Here is a 23940-nt window from a genome sequence, read left to right on the forward strand (position 1 = left end):
TGTATGTATGCAGTGATGCCACAATTATTTCAACCGCATCCTAAATTTCAATTTTAACAATAAACAAACAAACAAATGAGAGACAAACCAACAAATAAGGCATCTGGACTGGTAATACAGGAATGTCATGGGAACAATAATGATATTAAGATGTTTGTTGTAGGTATTAGGAACCAATGTAATGACAAGTTCCTGGAACATAGTGGAGGTGCAACTGGATCTTGCATCTCTGGCAGTTGTTCAAGTGAGACTGAGTTGTTTGATTATAATGATAAAGAAGAGCAGGAGAAACTTTAAAGTATTTCCTTCTCACACAGTTTGAGGTAACCCATAGGCTCCCAGCTAAGATAAGAAGGATGACCAGATGTGTGGTCCTGCCACTTACTGTGCAAGGGATAATATTTGAAGACTTGGTGTAATTTATAAATAATGCAGTGAATGCTGCTCAAAAAGTACTCCATATAAATGAGAATGCAGACTATGAGGACTACAGAACAACACTAAAATATAGACCTTGGGATTTATTTTATTGTCAAATACTGTTGCAGTAAGTTACATTTCTAAGCAAATTAGTCATGACACAAAATATTATTATGAAGAATGACAATTTGGTAACCATTTGGGTAGATGGAGTCACTGTGTATATGTTTGACTCATGGTTGCAGGGTTTATATGAATGAAGGATGAAGATGATCTGTAATGGCAAACCTCTTAGTAGCAACAGTAAACAGTTTTGGAAACTAGATTATGGGTCACAGTAGGATGGAACTCTGCACTTCCCAAGTGCAACAAAATGTAATGAGGTGCTTTAAATGTACAATGAAATAGCATTACACAAGATAAATTCACTTTAGGAAACATCTAGTTCCCTATTGGCTCCACTGTTCTGAGAGCACTGACAGATAGCTCACTCCCTCTTCTCTGTTGCTCTGGAGTGTGCAGCCTTTAAGAGGCGGTGTTGAGCAGGTCAGGGAGAGGTGAGGGCTGGAACTGAGGCTGTGAAGTCCTGCTTCCACTCTGCCCAGTCTGGCAGAACCAGAGGGCTCTCCAGCTGGCATGGCTCATGGAGCACAACCCGGGCTCGTGGCTCCTGGCCTGTGGTGGGACCTCTGTGGTTCACCTTGCTCGTTCCTTGCAGGTCACCCGTGGCACAGATGAGCCAGTCTTGTGCGGCGGGTGCCCAGCCGAACTCCTGGCAGTTGAGAAACACACACCCCTTGGCTCCCTCACAGACTCAGCACAAATGCTTTTTTAAACGCTCCATTTCCAAACAGTCGGAGGAATTTGGCCCAACAAATTCTTCTGAAAGGAATTCAGCAAAATCCATAGTTTGAAATCCGAGGTAACTTTACTGAATAACTCTGCTTAATGATTTCATGTCAGAAAAACAAGCTCAGTGAATCTTCTAATATAGTACTGCCCTCTGTCTGTCATTGTGTGTAGCTCATACTGAACGTGTTACGAGACAAACAAGGAGAAACCTGTACTACAGTAAACACCAAAAAACTAAACCGATATGTAGGCTGACTTTAATTTACATATGTAACCAGAGGGCAGTTTTAACCATAGTTGTATGAAATTTGTATATCTATGCTTGTTTAGCAGTGCATTATGGCAGGTCTCTACAGGATCCACTAACAGTGGACATATTAATGATTGCTTCCAACTAATGCAGGTATAAACAAACAATTTAGGCTTCTAAATCTGGTTCTTTAAATCTGTGACTTCTTTTCTATGATTTAGACTACTATAAGGTCAAGTAGAGAAACAGACATGCTGGAAAAAAAGAAAGAAAAAAGTATCTGATTGTGGCTTTAATAGGTGTGTAATTACTTTCAGGTTCTGACGTTCCCTGAATACTATAATTGATGATTGGCTAAGTAATATGTTAATATGTACTATATTATTATGTGTGTTAAGCATATGATTACAAAGTATGTTAGTGTATTTCCATAATAATTTTGTACAAGCCTAATTGTTAATGAATAAAATGGAACTGGTGGTAGAATATGATATGTGACTAATTAAAATCAATGCTAATCTCTAAATAATATTTATATTTATATGTTCTGTATAAATGTGCTTAATTGGAGTAGCAATATTTTATTTCATTGTTCTTTTCTCTTTAGCAGAATAGGTTTTGTCCTACTTCTACATACAGAAGGGTTAAACACAATATTAAAAGTAAAAATCATCATAATAAAAATGAATTACCCATACATAGCCTATTAGTCAGAAAAAGAGGATCAAACACAAACATCAGTAAAGTGATGTTGTGCCAGTTTGAATTAAACACATTTTTTTAAACAACACTGCAAAGACAACATGATACAGCATCAAGCATTTGGTGTTCTGCCCTTAATTTTGCTTATTTGTCATTTAGATCAATAAATACGTAATATTGGTGTCAAATTATGTCAAGAATGCACTAAAAACTGGCAACAAAAAAAACAATATCATGTAGAAAATTGTAAAGGAGTTGCTATATGTTTATTCAACACGCTCAGAGTTTGGTGAAAATGTCTCTGATTAGCCACAATGACCACCATACTCTTCCACCATTAATTCACTGCTCGTCTATCTGAAGCATGACTCTTCCTAATGCTGACACATACCACTCCATGTGAAAATTCTAAAGGCAAACTGGTGTCCTAGGTCTAGTACAGCTTATTTTCTAATGTCTCTGATCTATGCTCTCCATCCCACAGAACAAATCTAGTAACTGTTGACTAGAGCTGTTGATCAGAGCAACCATGCCCTCAATCCACAATGCAGTTGACCTCAGATGGGTTAAAGTTCTGAAGGTTCACTGGTGCTCCCCCATAATTATTGTCATACCTCCTCACTAGGTTCATCGAGGTCTGTGGTGAGCGTGAGCGCTCAGAGCATGCTGGGGTTCAGCATCTGGCTGTGCATCCTTTCCAGGATGCGGTGAATGCTGCCAAAGCTGGGCCGGTCGCTGGGGTGACTGCTCCAGCACAGCCGCATCAGGTTGTAGAGCTCCAGGGGGCAGTTCTCTGGGCAGGTGAGCACATGCCCATCCCTCACGTAGTAGATGACCTCCTCGTGGGCCATGCCATAGTAGGGCTGCATGCCATGCGAGAAGATCTCCCACAATAACACACCGTAGGCCCACACGTCAGACTCAGTGGTGTAGCGGTTATAGAAAATGGACTCAGGTGGCATCCAGCGAATGGGGATGGCATCGTTCTCGCTGGCCTTGTAGTAGTCAGCAGCGTAGATGTTGCGTGACAGGCCGAAGTCAGCAATCTTTACCACCAACTCCTCAGCCACCAGGCAGTTGCGCGTGGCCAGGTCACGGTGCACGAACTTGCGCTCTGACAAGTAGGCCATGCCTGCCGCCACCTGCTTGGACACAGAGAGCTGCTCCAGGCAGCTGAGTGGTCGTGCCTCCGGCTCTGAGGCCAAGCTGGGGCACGACAGGCTTCCCCGGCTCAAGGCACGCTGCTGGGCTGGTGAGCGCCGCCGCAAGTACTCGTTTAGATCCCCGTGTGCCATATATTCAAACATCAGGCACATGGGCTTGCCCACAGCACATACTCCTGTGGAATATATGGATTGGCAGCAGGTTCAGCAGTACTTTTAGAGCTAATTTCCCCTCATCACTTTTTTGAAAATAGTACAGCTTTACAGTAACCCTATTGCTTAGATAAGCAGAAAATTGATACGTACCCAGGAGCCTGACAATGTTGGGGTGGTCGAACTCAGCCATGAGAGCAGCCTCTCTTTGGAAGTCATTCTGCATATCGATGGAGGCCTCTTCCTTCAGCATCTTCACTGCCACCATGGTGAAGGCCTCATATGACAATAGTCCAGGAGCCCTGCAGAACAGTGAGCCCACTCCACTTACTAAACATTTAACTGTACAGGGCTAAGGCTAGTCCTGACAGATACTTGTGTCAGCTTGTAGATGCTAAGGCATTCTTTTTAGCTTTCTTTGGCAGTGTAGCAATCACAGAGCTCTCTTCGTCCACAGTGTAACTGAGTGAGCATTTTTGGAAAACAACTAAAGAGTCATGCAAAAAACCATTTGACACAGTGGGATACAGTTCGGTGTCCTTATAGCCAAGCTTTTGAATTTGCTATGCTTAAATAACGTAGGATTGTTTTCTTGTTCACAGCACTGCTTTAGTACTCTGTGGCCAAAACATTTATTCTGAATCATGCACAGATCTGCAGTTCATAAGTCTGGTGGCATGCCCACTGTGGCCTGTAATAGTAAACAAGGGCTGTCGCCATAGTGACCTACAGGGAGGTAGTGTCACCATTTCTGCCCTGGCTCAGCAGACAGCTCTCCTCGAACCAGGTTACCCAGGCTCCACCTCCTGACTTCAGCCACAGTGGTCTGGTCTGAAATCCTGCCTTGCCCCAACAGAGCCTTAATGGTAGTTGCTCGTCAGCAGACATAGCTGCACGTCATGCACTAGACATAGGTGCACGTCCTGAAGTGGCCACATTTACACGTCCTGTGGGGACACATTTGCATGTCCTGCACTGGACATGAACTACTCTCAACATTCCAAAATCTTCCTGGAGATGGTAAACACTAATAAATTCATAAATAGCTATGCCTGCTGACACGTTAGCGTTTGCAGGGAAGTTCCATGCTATAAACCACGTGACGCCTGCAGATAGCCCCTTCTCTGTTCCTATTTCAGGAGCAGGCCGCGTGAGCGAGATGCCCCGCACCACTGATGTTCCCAGGAGTCTCCATGCGCTGGCTGGCTGCCTTCCTATCGTGGTCAGATTACATGGCCATGGATTATGCGAACAACAGATGATGTACTGCGTGTGCCTGTATGTGTGTCATGCCCATGCAGAATGATTCGGTGGCAGCTTGAAAGGACATTCATCATGTGGTCTTAGTGAAAGACCCAGCTTACAGATCACATGAGGCAGCAAAGTTTGGCACCAGAGAATCGAAATCTGAACTATCTGTTTTTGGACTTTGGATTCCAAACTGAACCCAGGATGATTTGCTGTTGTCTATTTGCTCAAGTCATTAGTGCTGTAACAATGTGATTTATTCAACTGTATTTTTACCATTAATGCATATGAACATATAAACTGTTAATATCTACATTATTTTATCTGGTACATGCAATTAGATAAAATTAGATGAAGCATGAGCATAGCTATCACATACATCTTCTCAGGCTGTCAATGTTGCTTTTATGAAAAAACGTGCACCCTCTGAGTTTGAGAGTGTATGGCTCATTTTTGAATAGCCAATGTGTTTGTGCAAACGTGTCATACTCACCGTGCCTGGAAGACGCGGCCGAAGGCACCTTCACCAATGTCACGCACATACTCAATGTTGTTACGAGGGTACTCAAGCGTGAGTAGCTTGGAGTTGAGCAAGAGTGGCAGGCGCTGGTACAGAGGGTTGGGGTGCAGTCTGTCCAGCAGCAGCTCGGAAGGCAGGGCTGTGAGGGTGGGCGTTTCTACCACTCTGCTGGGGATGAACAGAAAATTGCAACCTCAGAGGGAGGAGACAATCTTGCCTTCTGACTTAATTTGTGGTAGCTTTCAGGCTAACCAAAATTCCCATGGGGGTTGATTTCAGGAAAAAAAGCATAGACTCATTACACATACCCAAATGTCATTTGAGAATGACACAATATCTCACGTTTACAAGGGAGTGGACACAGGCAGGCTATGGGTTGGCTATCTCTTGGGGCTTTGAATTTTACACCTAGCTCCTAAAAGATCCATTTGTTTTCACAGTTATGTATTCCTGCACATTCCAGCCAAACAAGGTCAGTGTTTGAACAATGTTGATTAGCTGCTTCATATTCTACCCATAACAGGGCTATAGGTCATCACAGGGCTATAGAGCATCAGCTTCTATGAGGCAAAGAAATACAAAAAAATGACGAAAGGATGAAAAGTTTTACACACCTTTTTTTGCGTTTCCATATTTTCTTCCTCTTTTGAAACATGAGGATGAGCATGGTCAGGAAGGCTACACCTGCAAAGCCAGCGATGATGAATATGATGATGTTCATGTAGTAGGTGATGGACATGGCAGGAACTGGGTTTGGAGGGGTCAGTTTAGAAGCAGGCACTGCTCGCATACTGGTAACCACTGGGAAACCAACAAAACATTTTTATTTTTCAAACGTCTCATCGCTGGACATGTTGACAGTTACAGATTGCATTGTTGAGATCATGTGATCGTCCTTGATCTGCCAAGGCGTGGTGTGCTGAAAACTAATGGTACCTTCCCCGCACTTGGGAACCAGGCAGTACTCCCAACGGACACTGGGGCTGCTGGAGTAGCACCATGGCCTGTCACTTTCTCCCCCAGGGTTGCGGCAGTAGTTCTCAGCTTCCCACAGCTCAGGAATAATATCCACGGCCAGCCTGTGAGGATGAGGATCCTGAGAGGAAGCGCAAGAGTGGTGTGAGAACCATGTCTTTTATGCAAAAAAAAGTGGGGGGGTTTTTCTGAAAGATTGTCACATTTTGGTAAACTCTTACTAATAAAGTCTTAGGGCTTTGTGTTAATACAGCCAAAGACTTAGTAGTAGAATTTAACTCAGAGAATTTAATTTAAGACTTAGTAGTAGAATTTAACTCAACTTCTGAAACCTTGGGTAAGAAGGGGTTGCTATGAGGGCAGTGTACTTACAGTAAGAAATGTGACAAATTTATTTAGCTATACAAAATGATTAATATTTTTTCAGGTTATCAATGGATTTTTAATCTCCTGGAATTCCCAACTTGATCACAAAATGATGGCAAATGATACTGAAGTTACCTGGTATAATTGTTTACAGAGAGATCAAATTTGCTTGTTTGTATATGGTTATTATGGTTTATTTTGTGCATGTGTGTGTGTGTGTGCAATGTACAAAAAATGTTCCAATTCAGCACTTTGGAGCTTCTCTAGAACTAGATGCACTTCCTGGTGTTAACAGATAGCATGATAGCAGCTTTTGGCAATGCTCTAATGTTATACGTGGCCAAATGTTTGTGGTTTCAGAAGCACGTGTGTGTGTGTGTGTGTGTGTGTGTGTGTGTGTGTGTGTGTGTGTGTGTGTGTGTGTGTGTGCGTGTGTGTGTGTTTGTGTGCGCGTGCAGGTTTGTTTGCATGTTTCTGCCTTTTCCCACAAGTCCACATCACAACTCTTTGAATCCCTTTATCCGCACACCCTCACTAATGATTGTGAATGAGTGTGGACACTGTGGATGAACAGTTATGTTTTCATCCCAGCTCCCCAATGGGATTCATTAAAGTAAATACAGATAAATATTTACCTGCTGGTCCCAGCGCTGACAGGGAATTCCAGACGCTGTGACATTGTGAGTTCCTTGGTAAAACCTTCCTCTGCCATTGTAGCATGTTGCTGTTGCAGAAAACAATGTTAAGTAATGTTAAGGTAATGTGTTACATTAAGTAGATTTTCCCAGTCAAGAAATTATAGGTATAAATTATATTATATCTGTTTATTTCTGATTAAACAAATCTAAAAAAAATAATAATAATATAGGAGAAAGTACAGATCAAGAACAAAAATCCCACTTACTTGTAATTTGGTCTTTCTTGATCTCTGTACAGCAAAGAGAAAAGTGATTTTCCTTACTATGAGCACTTACATAAGATATAGTGAGAATTGAGAGATATGTTCCTCTACCATGTAACAACCCTGTCCCATGGTTCATTTCACAAGCCTTTTGTAAAACACTGCTGTCACAGTGCTCAGTCACGTTTTGGTCCAAATACAAAAACAAATATAGAGCTTTTGAGACAGAGGCCAAGCCTGCCCTAGGAAGTGCTGTCTAAAATATTCAATGGCTCTTTTTCTACACTGAGCCAGCCTCATGCCTTTGAGCAGTAAATGGCATCCACATACAGCATTGGGCCTGTGCTATGATTAGTTTACCAATGGGCCCATACATGAGCAAAACCAAATGCTAACAGCACAGCAGAGGCTAATGTACTGTGGAAGCTTCAAGCCACACCCACTGCATCCACATGACAGATATTTCTTTTAACATAGTCTTAGACCAACATCATCATTCCCACAATGTAAAACATAACACATATGGGTAACACTGTGACAGGAACACTAGATTTTGATGGGATTTTGACCACCAAGAGCAAAGATGAATTTAATTGATAGGAAATCTTTGGTACGCTCTTCTTACCAACAAAGGCTACAGCGGTGCACAGGGTTGGATCCAACTGCTGGCTGGGGAGCTGGTGGCAGTCCGGCAGGGAGCTGCTCAGGCCTGGAGAAACAACTCCTCTGTGGCCTCTCTCCTCTGCCAACTGCCACTCCTTATAACAGTAGAGCTCCTTCACAGCCAGACAGTGCTCCCTAAGAGACAGTTAGGGAGGGGTATTTAGTACTGTGCAAAAAGTTTCCAGTAATATGTAAGTTATATGTAAGTAATATGGCCACACTACCAGTCATATTTTATATAAAAATAACTTAGTATTACCCAGCTTGTAAGCTACTGTATTACTCCAGTAATGGTTCTATAAATATAATATGTCTCTTTAAATAAGTTTTGAATGTCAGCAATGAGAAAGAAAGGAAAATGGCTAAGGTTTTCCAAGAAATGGAGCATGTCCGGTCATACCTGCAGACAGGTTTCGGGGCAGGTCCCAGGCTTGAGGGGCTACAGTCCTGGAAGGCAGCATGGCAGAGCAAGGAGCGGGCAGCAGGCCGGCACAATGAGCTCACGCCCTCGAGCTCCGCCAGACCACCCTGGGCCAAGAACTCCTGTGCCTGTTCAGGCTCCAGCAGGGAGGAGTTGAAGAAGAGGAGCGCATCATTCCTCAGCATGCCCTGGCACACCCTGCCCCGGTATGTGCTGCAGTAGCCACTGTTACTCTTGTACAGCCTGAGAAACGAGAAGCACACGACATGACACAGCATTTCGGTGAATAGCCCTTATCCAGGATAATTACTGGAATATAAAGAAATACAATAAATGTGAACCAAGCCTGAGAATTATAATTCATTCCTAAAATACATTTTAAGCAAGTGCTTATAATAGAATAATTATTCAATTGTATTATTACAAATTATTCACAAAAATCTGAATTAAGTGCTGAGTTAACACTATAAAGTGTTCAACTGGCCCAATTAAATTAAATTAACAATTACATTAACATCAGAATGTTTGCTGAATAATGTTCCTGCTACAAAAATGCCTCAAGAACATTCACTTGCTTGACTGTGTAGCAATATGTACACAATTTCGACAAGAACAAAGCACAGACCACATGCCTATTAAATTCTACTGACCTGTTCTCTAACTATGCCCAGATGTAAAATTTTATGTGATGGCAAATCTGGGTTTACTTGAGTTCACATGTAACTCAGGCCTTATGGTTGGGGTGCCTTAGTGCAATGTATCACAATTTGCTTATAAGCCTGTTTATATTCATCAGCCCTTATCTAAGTCACACTGTCTCCTATTTCAGGGGCAGGCTAGCCACTGGCATGAAACGCATTATCCAGCTGTGAAACTCCACTCAGCGCATGCAGTGTACTGTAGGTTTCAGCCCATCATTCTGTCTCCCTTGGAGGTAATGTACCTCTTCCTTATCAAGATTCAGAATGTAAGCCATATCCAAGACTGACTTAAATCTTAATGCCTTTGGGTGTGATGACTGGAAGATTCAGCAGAAGCATTACAAAAGAAGTGAGAAACAATATAAATGAACTCAGATCTATTACTGGGATATAAACATACTGGAATACAACAAACTGCATGGAACACTTATACAGGAAAATCCCAGTGTCAAATTAAACAATACGAAGTTAACGACTTACACTCTAAGGGAGTATGCCCAGACTCCTCACTACAAACCTTTCACGTTACTTACAATGTAGTTGCTGAATGATTCACAGTAGTAATTATATGTCTTAAAATTAACAACTAAATAAAAAGTCTGGTTTAAGAGGAAAATGTATGAAGCTGAGGAGTATCACAAACAGAGATGGCTGTTGTTGATGCAGCCTTAATGCCTTTGTCATGAAGTGTACTTACCTCCATTCTATTGGAAAATCACAGGATCCAGAAACCAGCACCAGGAAATCCAGGCCCAAGAACAAAGACAATGTCAAGGCTTTTTTCTTCCACCGAAAAATGAAACAATGTATCCACTCCATAATGCAGACCATGCTTGTGATGCTGTACTTCTTCCACAATGTCTTTGTGTGTGTATGGGTGTGTGTGTGTGCGCGAGTGTGTGTATGTGTGTGTGTGGCCTAGGATAAAGACAGGTGTGAATTTTAACAGGTCTGGATGGGCAAAGTTTAAAAGGGGTGTAAAAGGGATATTTGCCATAAAAGGAGCCTAAGACATTTCATCCAAACAGTGTAATGGCAATAAATAAATAAAAATAAAAAGACTCTTTTTACTGGATTAAATTGGATTAACAAAAACTGTATGTTTACATCTGTTCATTTCAAACTTGTCAAAGATGCAAAACATTAGTAAGAAAGTAAGAAGTATCTGAATTTATTTAAAGGATTGCCTCTTGAGATATAACATTTCATTTTCAAAGGGGTCTAAAGTATATGTAATCTCACAAGCAGTTTAACAGACCGCAGGGAGGTTTTAAGTTTCAGTGCACTGTGTAGCACATGTACAACTGCACTTCAAAGCACATTTGGTCAGTGGGATCTCTGGGTTGGTAAGGAACAGCTATCCTAACAAAGCCTGACTGAAATAACAACCCCCCAGCAAATAAACACACACGCCCACACACACACACACACACACGCACACACACACACACACGCACACATGCATACACACTCACAAACACACATGGGCACACACAGATACACATAGATACACACACACACACACACACACACACACACATACACACACACACACACACACACACACACTGACAAACACACATGGGCGCACGTAGATGCACACACACACACACACACACACACCTGATGATCCTCAGAAAATTCAAGTCAGCATATGAAAGTGGCCTAAAGCCTATTCAATTACACAGGCTTATTCAGAGACTCAGAGCACAATTATTAGAAGATTGTATGAACATCATAAACTGTCTGCCTTTCAGACATAATTGCATAAGCACAGATTTTATAATGTGTGTTTAAGAAAGTAAATTAATGAATCCAGAAAAATGGTTAAAAATACCTATTTACAAAGAAGAGAAGGTCTGGTGTATAGTCATTACCTTTGGAAGGGGCCCACCTGAGACAGTGATCTTGGCCGTGGCTTTGACAGTGTTGGCTCCTCCGCTGTGCTGGTTGGTGGCCTGGCATGTGTAGAGAGCCGGCTTATTCACCACCACATGCAGCACTGAGACGATCACCTCCCCAACCAGCGTCTCCTCTACTGACGCGGCTGTGATCTGCAGCAAGCGAGGAATTTTGGGACGTTTAAAGGGTGACAATGAAGAATGATCTTCAGCTTATTTGTAGCTGTCTGTCTGTATGTGTGTGTGTGTGTGTGTGTGTGTGTGTGTGTGTGTGTGTGTGTGTGTGTGTGTGTGTGTGTGTCTGTGTGTGTGTAAGAGAGCGAGAGAGAGAGAGATAGAACTCCTAGTCAGCAAGGCAAGGCAATACAAGTGAAGTACACAAGGCTTCTAGCACTGCTTGCACAGCTGATAAATGACCTCTTTTTGAAACATCCTGTTTATTTATCAAACAAGGAAACCTTGTTTAAACTTGAAGGAGCAAAAGAGGGGCAGAATATATTTATGAAAAATATATCAAATATCATACATTATCTACATGTTTCTGCTACAGTTTCATAATAAGAACCAAGACGTTTGACAAATATATTCTGATCACCTTAGGAGAACATTGTGAGCATGTTTTCCAAGCTTCAGTCATAGATCATAGACTAGAAATATGTTCACAGAGCTGATTTTAACAGCACTTTAACCAGTTACAGGAAATTAATGAGCAGGAAGACTGTCTATGGCCTCCCTCAAACAGGATTATTTTAATAATATCAGTAAAATCAAACGATAACACCACATATACTTCATAAACACTTCAGAGGATAACAATCAGTGTCTTCAATTCCATTTGGCCCAAAAGGTATCATTTGTGACATGATAAACAGTAGACTATAATATGTACATCACAGCACCACATCCCATATTTCCAATTTCCCCTAGTGAAAACCAAAATTTGAGCACCAATGTAGAACCGCCTAGAACTGTATACTACATCATTTAAAATAGAAGCAGCAGTCAAGAGTCTAAAAACATACAAGCCGTCACTCTAGGACCAGCTAATGAAGACAGACTGTAATGGCCCGAGTGCAGTAAGGCACAGAGCAGGACACACAGACTCGCTTGACGGAGACAAATGTTTATTGACGGTATAGACACCGGCACTCAGGTATAACAAACTGTGAAAGCGAACATACAAACAGGAACAACATGAACACGAACATGACCAATGATTGACAATAAGGCACACACTAAGAAGGGTTTAAATACATACAAACAAGACAAGACTTAACCAATGCAGGTGTGTGCTTAGCATGGGCATGGTTACAAACGAGACACAATCGAAGAACTCCCACATCACGTGGTGGGCCATACCACCTGACCAGTGGAAGGGGAGTGTTCCGTGACACAGACATGAAGATTACAGATTTTATTTATTAGTTGAACTAGTTCTAGTAATTAAAAATTGCTGGCAAATTATAGCAACTAAAGAAGAAGAAGAAGAAAAAGAAGAATGCATTGCTCATATTCATGAATTTGGGATATTTTACTACCATTCAACTTTAAGAAAGAACGGTGGCTTGAGAAAGGTCAAGGGCCAGTGGTATATACTGGAAGAAGTTCATGTTTGGTAAGAGAAACCCGAGGGCTTAGGACAGCCAAGAGTGGAGTGCATACTAAGGTTAAATCTACCTCCTACCACAGCCACACTTCAAACAACTTATCTGCACAGCTCCTTATTAACAACTTAAAATAAATTTACAACATAACTCTTAGATAGTACTGGTGTAAATCACGTCAGTACATTTTCAGTTGGGTGTTGAAAGCCACTGGTCTTGAAACAAGGAAAAATATGCTAACACAAGTTACTCTGAAGTAACTCAAAATATACCTTTTGGCAATTTCCTGAGGAGAAATGTATACCATAAGACAACGGAAAAGACTATGACTGTTAAGAACAGGGTGTCAAAGTCATTGGCTCATGTCTTGTGCACAGTATAGGAGGTAGGGAACAGTTTAGGGCACATTGATTGAGCAGTCATCTTTCCTACATATAGAGACTTAGTTTACATTGTGAACCACTTCCTTACAAATTTTCTAGTGTGCTGAGTTTTTTGTTCAACTCTAGCATAGTAGGCAGCATGCAAATATATGCAAATTATGTCTCCAGAAGGCAATGCAGTGATCAAATTCCATTAGCTTCCAGAGGGGGCATTCAAAATGTCACTTGTACTACTGTCTTTCAACACTGAGAGAAGACTGGCCCTGGATATCATTATCTACAGCAGTGATTGCAATCATGTTTATCTAACGTGAACACCTGATTTAAAAGTCTTGCTAAAAGAGGTCTTGTGTTGTTTTTATCAGTGATTTTATATCAGTGCCATGAGGTTATTAGCATGGCCAGAATGGTGTTAATGGTGGTATTGGCTGGAGAATGTGCAGGCTTCTCCCCGAGGCCCCCTGCTAGCTTGGGTATGGACAATGCAGGTGACAAATGGACAATGGACAAATGCAGGTGACAAATGGACAATGCAGGTGACAAATGGACAATGCAGGTGACAAATGCAGCAGTCTGCCATTTCCCCTGAGCTCACAAAGCCCCACTCAATCAAATGATTGAATTATCAATTAGAGTTAATTTGTTTTATAGGGCTTGTTCTTAGAAAAACAAAATTCAATCATTAACTATTGGACAGAGGCCTACCGTATTGCCATTTTTGAGCCAAGTGATGGATGGTACGGGGTTGCCAGTAGCATTGCACTCCAAGACCACCTCTGTCCCAATCTGCACCTTCCTCTCTTTGGGAACTTTAAGTATTTTAGCAGGAGCTGAGAATGATCATCAACATATTGTCAAAAAGAAAGCTTGTTTGTAAGGCTTACACAAATTAGTCCACTACAAATTTAATGGGTTTTTACCTTGTACCTCAATAGTGACTGGCTTTGAGAAGGCGATACCAAAGCTGTTCTTAGCCATACATCGGTACTGCCCTGCATCCTCTTTTTTAATATTTTGTATTTTTAGGGCACCAAATTCTAAAATTGATATTCGGTTATCAACCTGAAAGATGATAAGATAGTAACGTGCAGTGTAAGACAAAGGATAACATTTTTCATCATTTTCCCTGTATTGTGGAGCAGGTATATTTTGTCACATTTGTCAACCAAATACCAATCACAACATTTTGAGACAGCCGATAGGTTTACCTTTATCAAATCGTCATCTTTAATCCAGGAAATGTCTGGCTTGGGATATCCTAACGTCACACACGGCAACACTGCCTTGGACTCCAGTAGCATAGTGACATTGGTTGGATGTCTCTTAATTTCAGGCTCTGAAGGATTAAACAGTTTTTTTTGTCAGGAAATCTGTGTAAACATATCCCAAGACTGTTTAATAAAAACATTTTCAGTGCAGATATTCATCTAAAAGTGCTGTTTATTTCAATACTAGGATTAATGTGATATATTATACAGCTCTGTGGAACATTCAATTCTGATTGATGAATCAAGGCATTTCAAAGCATTTCAAGGCTCTTGGGGATCCATTATTTCTGAATAAAGGACTGCTGGACTGTATAATGGTATGGGCAAACACTGATCGGCTTTTATGAGTATGTCATTGTGATTGAAAATTTTTTCTTAGCTGAGGCTTGTATCTGGGTAATAAAATAAATTCCAAACCATTATTTTTTGGCCCAGTTATTGATTTCTTTTGTAAGAAGCTATGCAATATGTGGAATAATGTACTGCTGAACAGACATTATTGTAAAATAAACTCCTCCAGTGTGATAATCTGCTTCCTGTTCCTAATCTGGATCCTTGTAACGCGGAGGCTTTAAGGAGGATGCGGGGACAAGTAGTGTGGAACACCAACACACGTTTAGACACCCACACTAACAGAGGCAAAAACCGACAACACAAACACGTAAACGACAGACCTTTATACATATGATAACGACACAATAAGGAGCAGGTGTGTGACACAAGGAGGCCGTGGCCACATTGACGAACACACACACAGACGGAGACGTTACGGGTGGGAGTGGGGGGGGGGGGGCGTACCGTGACAGAGCCCCCCTTCAAGGGTGCGACTCCCAGCGCGCCAGCCTATTGGGCTGCGGCCCAGAAACCAACGGCAAACGGCGAGGCCAGGGGACCGAGCAACCCGACATGGGCCAGCGCGAGCAGGACAGTGGAGAGAAGGACGGGGATCAGGACGACGACAGACATGGGGACGGACACACTGACAGGCACAGACACAGACACTAACAGGCACAGACAATGTGATGGGGACAGACACAGTAACAGGGACGGGTGCAAAATTACATAAAGGGCTCATGAAAACCTTCCCCCAGTTGTCGGCTGGGCTGCAGTCCCACCCGCCTGAGGGGGATTGCCTCTCATCGATTTGGGGGGCGATGACCTCCGCGCACCCACTACAGGAGGCGCACCAGTTGCTTTTCCTGTCTCTGGGGTGGGCACTGGTGACGCCTCCCCCTTGCCTCTATGAGTGTGCTTGAGCATGGTCGCCCCTCTTTGTACCACTCGGGAAAGTTTGCTTGTTCCTGGGCAGCGCCTCCTAGGCGGAGCCTTGGGTGCAATCTGACGTGCCGGGGCTTCGCTGATCTCAGAGTCTGCAGACGCCACGTCACTGCCATTGAGGGGATCCCCATAGTGGACCTCCTCCACCTCCATAGATGGGTCCTCCCCATAGTCAAACCCCCCAGTCCGACCGCAGACTAACGTCGCTGCACTCCCCGTATTCTCCATTATCTGTGTACCCCTCATAGAAGTCCAGTGGAGTCCACCTCTGTGTGCCGATCCTCAGACTCCGGCTGAGGTCTGTAGGACTCCTCAGAGTCCGACCCTGGACCATACTCGGGGCCCCCCAAAATCGTCCAGTGGCCTCCTCCCCCATGGTCGAAGTGTGTAGTGAGGCCAGAATGATGGAGGGTCTCACTGCACGGATTGTGGGAGGGCGTTTACCTCCCTTCTTCCCCTTCCTTTTCTTGCTGCCCTTCCCAGGCATCCTCAGTCGGTTGGTTTTTATGTAACGCGGAGGCTTTAAGGTGCCTGCGGGGACGGCGGGTACCACGTCACAGCGCCTTATGTTTGGGTGAGGGCGCTATTGCGTGTTTGTGTTTCTGCCTGTTTGTACAGGCGCACCGTCTTGTGGAGCATACCGGACCGCCCTGAGAGAGGCAGGGAAGCTGCCTTTCTCTCTCTCGCCGTGAGGTCTCCCTTGCTGGCGGCACCTGGCCCACCTGGCACCGGGTGGGCACCGGGCATTGCCATGCCGTGTGTATGTGTTTACGTGTACACGGCGCCTGGAGGTTCGCATTCATTGGACAGACGCATCGGGAGCCACGCCCCTTGCGAGGGGGTTCTGTCACGGAATGCTCTCCTCCCGCGAGGCACGTCGTTTGTCCAGCTATGTGCAGTAGGAGGACCCTCGTTTGTGGCCATGCCTGCACACACCTGCACCTCGTTGGTCTGTGTATTTAAACCCATGTCAGGGAATGCAGTGTCGTTGGTCATTGTTGCCTTAACATTTCAATGTGGTGTGTTGTTAATAATGTTAAACGTCATACTCGTCATTGTTAGATGTTAGATGTTTGATGTATTTATTGTGTTCATTTAATGTTAATCATTTCATGTTAATGTCCTTCGTTTGTAATACGTGTGAGTGCCGTTGTCTTTGTGTCTGAATAAATGTACGTCCCAATCGTAGGAGTCTGTGCATCCTGCCCCTCGCCCTGCGGCACTCGGGCCACCTCGCGTTACAATCCTGATCTTTCTGTTGGGTTTTATTTGGCTATAATGATCATATGGGTCTACATCATTTGTTACTTGGTAATCTGACTAGGAGTACCAATATATTTTGATCATATCCTAATCATAAAATCTGCTAACACACAAGTGGTGCGAAACTAAATAATAATTCTCCAGGAACAACAGTCCAGAATTAGGCTAAACTACAGTAGATATCCATAGAGAGTCATTATGTAAACACTAAAAATACATTTCATACAGTTTCAATTCCTCAGCACAGGGATACATTTCAGTACCTCAGCACAAAAAAGTACAAATAAAGAGAAAATGAAGACATGGCCTAACCCCCCAGGAAAGTCAATCTGAAAGGTCATGATACTATTTCAACAAAGGTCATCTTTCTGGTTATGTAAGTGTTTTGGTTTAAAGCTGCAGAGTGTACTCTTCACATTTAGAATGGTATTTACTGCCATGTATAAAACATACTCATCTTAAGCTGCAAAGCCCCACAGCTCTTTGCTGGCTCTCCAATTCCATTGTTTGCATTGCAGCAGTATTCTCCATTGTCTGAGTCCTTCAAATTGGGAATGATCAACATTTGGCCATTTTCTCTGATAATGTATCGTGAATCATAGTACCTGTAAGAAATATGAGAAGGACAGGCTATCAAGGTGGCCTACCTTAGATGCTCTTTTTATATGTAGCATATGTGGAATACTAAATTATATTATATGGAAGACTAATTGTAGAATTACTAACCTTATAGGATAATTATTGCGTGTCCATGTAATGTCAGCTAGAGGGTATGAGTCAACCTCACATATAAAAGTAGCATTTTGATCCAACAGGGCGTCTACAGTTTCAAGTGAAGTTGTGATTTGGGGAGCTGGAAAAAGAGAGGCAGAGAGTGAGAGATTAATTAGCATCAACCATGCTTTATGGCACATAAATAGCACTCAAAACAGTCTCAAGCCTAGATCTAGACCTTGAATGGTAGCAAAATCCATGAGTCCCATAGCTCCTGCACCAGTTAGTTCCTTTCCTAATCAATCATCTTAAAAAGGAGGACACAAAAAAGAAATATGTCTTTCAGCATTTGGCTTCAAACAGCAATGAAGAATTAATTAAGGCTGTTGTGAAACTAAGCTTTCACAACAATATAGTTCACATTTTTACAGCACCATTGTCAACTGACCTCAAAATGTATCTGCGATGGACAGGAGACATGCTTCTAAGGCTATTAAAACTGTGACTACAGCAGTACTCATCTAACTTTGGTGTTCTCTCAAAGCCTGCCTAAGTAAACCTTAAGCCTTTTCAGGCTGACGGGAACCATGCAGTTTCATTATAAAGGACAGGAAGTAGAGTGTCAGTTATCACAGTATGATAAATCTATGTACGTTTATATGAAGGTACATCGTATGTCTCAAGTGGTCCTGGTGTCAGAATGCACCAGTTATTAGCCTGTGCCATTTGGCATGCCAACACAAAGGTGAGGCATGTTGCGGCTACCAGTAGCTGGCATTTGTCATGTAGTCTATCAGCAGCAGTGAATACTACAGATTGCAAACACGTACCTATTACGAATTACAAACCTAAATAAACCTAAATAAATCAGTTCAATTCAGTCAATTTTATTCATCTAGCACTTTTCTAAGACAAAGCTACAAAGTGCTATACAATCAAAAAGGAATAAAGTATACATAAAACACAGAAACAAATAATAAACACTTGTAATTGTCAATTACTTTTGAATTACTTCATATTTTAGACTTAGATTTTTAAATAAATAAAAATATACACAAATACATTTAAGACCATTAACAAAAGACCATTAACTGCTTTTTACATACAGAAATTTAATATTTATAAAAAATGGATTTTTGTAGGAAGCATTGCATACCTGTGAACAAATTTATCACATTCTACACACTATGTCTATAAAAAAAAACAATCAAATAATGGAATGGTGTTTACTGTGACATACATGAAACAACAGGCTGAAATATTAATTGCTTCAGTCTTGTCATGCACTCTTGTTATGGGTGAATTTTTACTCAGTCTTTGCTCAGTCCAGTGGAGCCTGAAGAATATCTGCTGGTCTGGAACTTACCTCAGCCTCACTTAAAGTGATCTCAAATATAACACTAGTAAGTGTAATCAGAAATAGCAAAATGAATAAGGCAGTAAATATGTATGACTTATTTTGGCTGTGTTGTTATAATTCATTTCATTTTATTTTTCTGTATCTTTCTACATAATTCTGCAAAGTCACATTTGGCTAATTAGCTAACATGGGGAAGTTGGCCTTTTAAGCACCAGTTAAACCACTAGCAGTTTCAGACTTTTCTTCACTCAACTGATTTCATGCAGTGTATGTTTAGCAGTAATTGCTAGAGAATGCTTTAGCACTCTGAAGAGGTAAGAAGCATTGAGAGGCTAACAAAACACTTCAAGAGGCCACCTGTGATCCTTATAGCCACTACTGGATAACTTCAGAATGAATAGACTTGAAAGCTCAATGTTTTTAACATGACTTATAGTGGCACAACTCTGAATTACAAACTGAGTACCTGCACAGTATATTCAATGTAAAAAAAGAAAGAAAGAAGGAAAGCGTCTGCATTTGCCTTTCATTAGTATCTTATAAGAAAGGTGAAATATTATGAGCAAAAACTGCATTTTCTACTAATTTGGGGGACACATTTACTAAAACACCAACAGTTTGTATTCCACCCAGTTATTAAATAACAAGCCTTAGAATTTAGTCAGGAAGTCAGTTAAAAACCCTGTTTGTTTCTTCACCTGTGATGCTACATGAAATAATACTATCAGTGCTTTTTTCAAATTCACTCAAAACCCTTGAAGCCTTGAAATGCTTTGACAGTTCTCACTCTGCCTGCTATGTTTAGTCTCAAACAGAGATTAAATGTCTTCTAAAATAGAGTCATCCATAATTTAACCACTAATGTAATTAACGTATGGCCCAAAAGCATGTGATGTCCAAGCTATTTTCAGTATTAACCTATGTTTGATGTGATTTATTGAAGCAATGGATGAGGAGTATGAGTAACACTATGGATTGGGCCTGCTGCGAGATTCTGCTATTGTTGTACTCTGTAAAGCATGATGTTCAAGTTTACTCTCTTTAATCAGGTTTTAATCATTTAGTCTGTCCTACTTCTGTTAGATACTCTAAGTGGTTAACAGCACTCCTAATTTACGCAATGACAGTGCAAACCTCGCTTGCATGTTGCTGAAGTTTCTCACACGGATGCGTTATTGCTGACCAATAGTATTTCGTCAGACTGCCGGACCTGGCAGTTCCCAACTTCTGAATCAGCGGATATGTCACCTGTTACCCACATGGTTGCTGGACTTCACACGTGTGTCCGCCAAGGACTGCCTCAGTGCTGTTGCGTTAACTTCCATTCAGAAATAGATGCCACTCCATGAAACAGATCTAAACAACACACACTTCCTGTGCACCAGTGGCCACCAGAGAAACATAGTGCCATAGTGGGTGCAACAAAAACTTCAGCCTTCACACTCTAATGTATGCACTTCCAATGCAATTGTTTGCACTGAATCATCTACAGTAGACCCTTAGAGCATGGAATTCGTCTTCAAGCCAATCTCACACCTCCGCAGGACTGTTTTATATTGAAATGTTATGACTGTCCTTCTGCTGCCAGTGACGCTGGATGCTATGCCAAAGCAGATGTACTGCTAAAGGGGGAGAGTTTGTTATTTATTTGTCTCTTTTATATCTCAGAGTTCATCTTGTGAAAGTTTTGTTGCATATAATTCGAGATAAGGCCCATGTCATATCAATGGCCTGCCTATCTGTCTATCACAGGAGTTCATGATGTGTAATTAAATTATGCCAGTATTTTGTGCCCATCGCATTCTCTAAAAGCGCAAGAGATGTGCAGCAGCCAAATATATTATATTCTAAGGAAGACTAATTTTATATCCAGTGCTGTGCCTCATTATGAACTGAGGTGCAATCTCTTCCTAAAAGTCTTTGAAAGCTTCACCATGTTTCATGTTTGACCTCATGAGTCATTGTTTAAGTCTGAATTTATACAAGAAGGTCACATAACATGAAAGCTGAGTCCCCATCTGGATTTCCTTGTGAGACCTACTCACAGGTCCCAAAACCATCAGATGCGATCCTCAGCAGATGCACTGCAGGGTCTGAGGACCGATTGTTCTCCCTATGTGTTTAGGTTCCCTTGGGGTCATAGTCATTACGTGATAGCCTAGGGTAACATATGAGTTCATGCTTTATATCAGAAATGCATGGATTAAATGTGCTTCTGACAATGTCTGTGTTAAGAACATATGGGAGTTATGTTTCATGTAATAATTTAAGATAGAATTGCTTCCACCATATGGTGAAGAGAGCATAGCTATGAATATATGTAAATACATTCTACTAAATATGTAAAAGGCATCAAATGCATGCTTCCTAATGTTTGTAATAATATGATGCAATTTATGCCCATAGAAATTACTATGCATAAAGTAGCAGATTATATTAAGGACCTAATGCTATAGCAATGTCATAACTTCAACACCAAACATTCCTTCTTACAGTGATCAAGGGATGATCACAATACAGTAAATCAACAGTTAAAAGGCTGTAAAAATGCTTTTTATGATATACTTAGTTTCATAGAAACTGTGAACTCTACTGTTTGTACGCTATTCAAAGCTAATATGTACAGTGTATGTTTTAGGCAATGAGAAGCTTCATGGTAAAAAGGCACAGTGACCCACCTCTTTGCACCCCACCGACCAGGCTCAGAAATGGCAGAAAGAGGATCTGTACAAGTGGAATGTTTTCAAGGAGCTTCATACTTGAAGAAAGCTACGTTCAAACCAGCTTCAAAAATCCATCTGTCATCTTCACGTTAAAATCCCCGCACTGTTGTGGCAAATTTTCTTTCCACCGCTCAGAGGAGCGGCTCCCACAGAGAGACGTCTGAGTGTGCTTAAGCGGGTGTGTGTGTGTGTGTGTGTGTGTGTGTGTGTGTGTGTGCATGTAGCATGCCTAGCCATGCAGTCTGTCAGTATTACTATGCATGTGTGGTTTGCTGAAGGTGACAGACAGCAGCAGCTGTGTGATATCTATGCTAAGATATGAGGTACTGGAGCTGAGAGGAACCTCACAAAGCCTCTAGAGACACAGAAGAGCAGCGTCAGTGAAGACCAGCAAACAGTGCTCACTGTCAACTAGAATATACCATAGCTTAAATCTCTAAATCTATACCTATAGTTTAGAGTTTTGGCATTAAATATTTGGCATTAATGTTCCCCAGGGAGTAAGTAAATAAGCAAGTAAGTAAGTAAATAGGTAATAATAATTATAATGTGTTATATAGAAAATGTAGAGCAAGTGAATCCATCTTATTTTTATTTAAATGATGATGAACAATACATTTAGTCAGTAATATTTCCTCATGAACTCATAATCATATGCTTTTTGTTTCATCTTGTGTGGTTAAATGTGAGTGTGGCAAGACTTCTGCTCTCTAGTGTGCAGGCAGCAATTATGCTGTTCTCTGTGTCCCAGAATCCTCACTCCTAGCATTTATAGCAATAGCGTGACTGCTAGTGGCCCCTACATTCAAGCAGCCTTTGTGTGACAGGACCCACCTGTTGCCCACTGGCCCGTATGCTTTATTTTATTTTTAGCACAGGAATGCCATTTCCCAAAGTATTTGTTTATGGCCCCATCCTCTCAGTTTTTCCTATTATGGCCGTATGGGGGGTGTGGGTGTAAATAAGGGCTTTGGTTACTGCAAGTGTCTGTCTGAGCATCGGAGTAAAACACGAAATGCTCAGAAAAGGTTGTGCTGTGCCAAGTTTTGCTGTCAGATTTCAAGAAGGCCATGTTTTCAAGGACGTTAGGTTCGTGTGTGTCAGCAGATCGTGTGCTAGTACAAATATCAACTGTGACTCTGCGTGCTGACGGTCCTGCGAGGGCCGAAGGGCACGAGATAACAGCCCTGGCACATGCGCAATGGAAAATGAAAGCAAAGTCTCTTCACGGGAGAGACACTATGAAAAGTCAGTATGAAAAGCACATACTTTTGAAATGTCCTTTAAGAGGCCCTCATCTGAATCATCTTAAAATTAAAATGTGGTAAATCTGATAGCAAATTTGCATGGGGAATCAAAGAGTCAAAATAAGTAATTCTGATAGAAAAAAAAAACTTGAAGAATGCCTCTGCTTAATTAAAGGCTAATGTGGCGTGCTTTTGACGCAACAGGCACTGCTTCTCAGACTTCAACCCTGAACGGGTAAATTGTCATTAGCATGCAAATGAGCACTAATGAACATCTTAATGCTACATATGCTAAAGACAGATGAGGATGATCACGTGTGACGTGCCATCACAGACAGACACCGTGGCAAGAGATTCTTAGAGGAATGCAATCTTCGTGCAACGTGAGGCGGAGCCTTGGCAAGCTCACAGAACAACATATCAGTGAGGCAAGATTTCGAAGCATCCTGAAACCCTAGCTATCCGGCTCTACGTTTTCCTTTAGCGAGATGAACTCAGATCAATATAACGACGGCTTGAGTCACAGTAGTTTTAAATATCCTGTAATTCTAATTACCGGTTCTAATTCTAAACACTTGCGAATCGATTAATGCAAAGTTATTCTGTGTTTGAACATATGACACAATGGACACGATAGTTCGGTATTTCTACAGGGTAAGAATTATCCAGGACAGTCCATAGGACGTCATACTTTTTAATTATGTAACTAAAAATAGAACTCTTTCATTCCCTAAATAAAATGCAGAGCAAAAAAAAAAAAAAAAGTTTGTTTTCTCACTGCGATGTCCGTGAAGTTTATCAGATTGTTTTCATAATTCCACATTGCACATCACCAACACTCTACTGACATCTGCTGGTCATTTG

General features: G+C 41.7%; 1 protein-coding gene across 4 annotated transcripts; it reads right to left on the reverse strand.

Annotated features, from left to right (window-relative positions):
- Positions 1–506: 506 nt before the first annotated feature.
- Positions 507–22067, reverse strand: musk (muscle, skeletal, receptor tyrosine kinase). Of its 4 annotated transcripts, XM_081702281.1 has the most exons (18): positions 21785–22066; positions 17985–18053; positions 17759–17885; positions 17486–17637; positions 14432–14559; positions 14144–14285; positions 13929–14053; positions 11213–11389; positions 10033–10253; positions 8614–8877; positions 8176–8348; positions 7554–7577; positions 7285–7373; positions 6245–6404; positions 5923–6109; positions 5282–5476; positions 3694–3842; positions 507–3563 (listed from the first exon to the last, which is right to left on the reverse strand). In XM_081702281.1, exons 2-18 carry the CDS (start codon positions 18013–18015, stop codon positions 2881–2883), a joined length of 3027 nt encoding a protein of 1008 aa, XP_081558407.1. In that variant the 5' UTR covers positions 18016–18053; positions 21785–22066; the 3' UTR covers positions 507–2880. The 4 variants fall into 4 exon arrangements, with proteins under 4 accessions (XP_081558407.1, XP_081558406.1, XP_081558405.1 ...); XM_081702280.1 differs by lacking the exon at positions 17985–18053 and having other exon boundaries at positions 5282–5473; positions 21785–22067; XM_081702279.1 differs by lacking the exon at positions 17985–18053 and having other exon boundaries at positions 21785–22065.
- Between the last annotated feature and the right edge of the window lie 1873 nt (positions 22068–23940).

This window comes from Electrophorus electricus, chromosome 19, assembly GCF_041902795.1.
Source record: "Electrophorus electricus isolate QZ-2024a chromosome 19, ASM4190279v1, whole genome shotgun sequence".
Taxonomy (NCBI): domain Eukaryota; kingdom Metazoa; phylum Chordata; class Actinopteri; order Gymnotiformes; family Gymnotidae; genus Electrophorus; species Electrophorus electricus.

What these genes read in the sequence shown, in the direction of transcription:
- musk (XM_081702279.1), bottom strand. Translation starts at nt 21,863, where the DNA reads ATGAAGCTCCTTGAAAACATTCCACTTGTACAGATCCTCTTTCTGCCA. An exon ending in CAGGTGGGCCCCTTCCAAAG is followed by an intron (nt 10,254 to 11,212) that starts GTAATGACTATA and finishes TCTTTATCCTAG; the next exon opens with GCCACACACACACATACACA. An exon ending in GATTTTCCAATAGAATGGAG is followed by an intron (nt 8,878 to 10,032) that starts GTAAGTACACTT and finishes CTCGTTTCTCAG; the next exon opens with GCTGTACAAGAGTAACAGTG.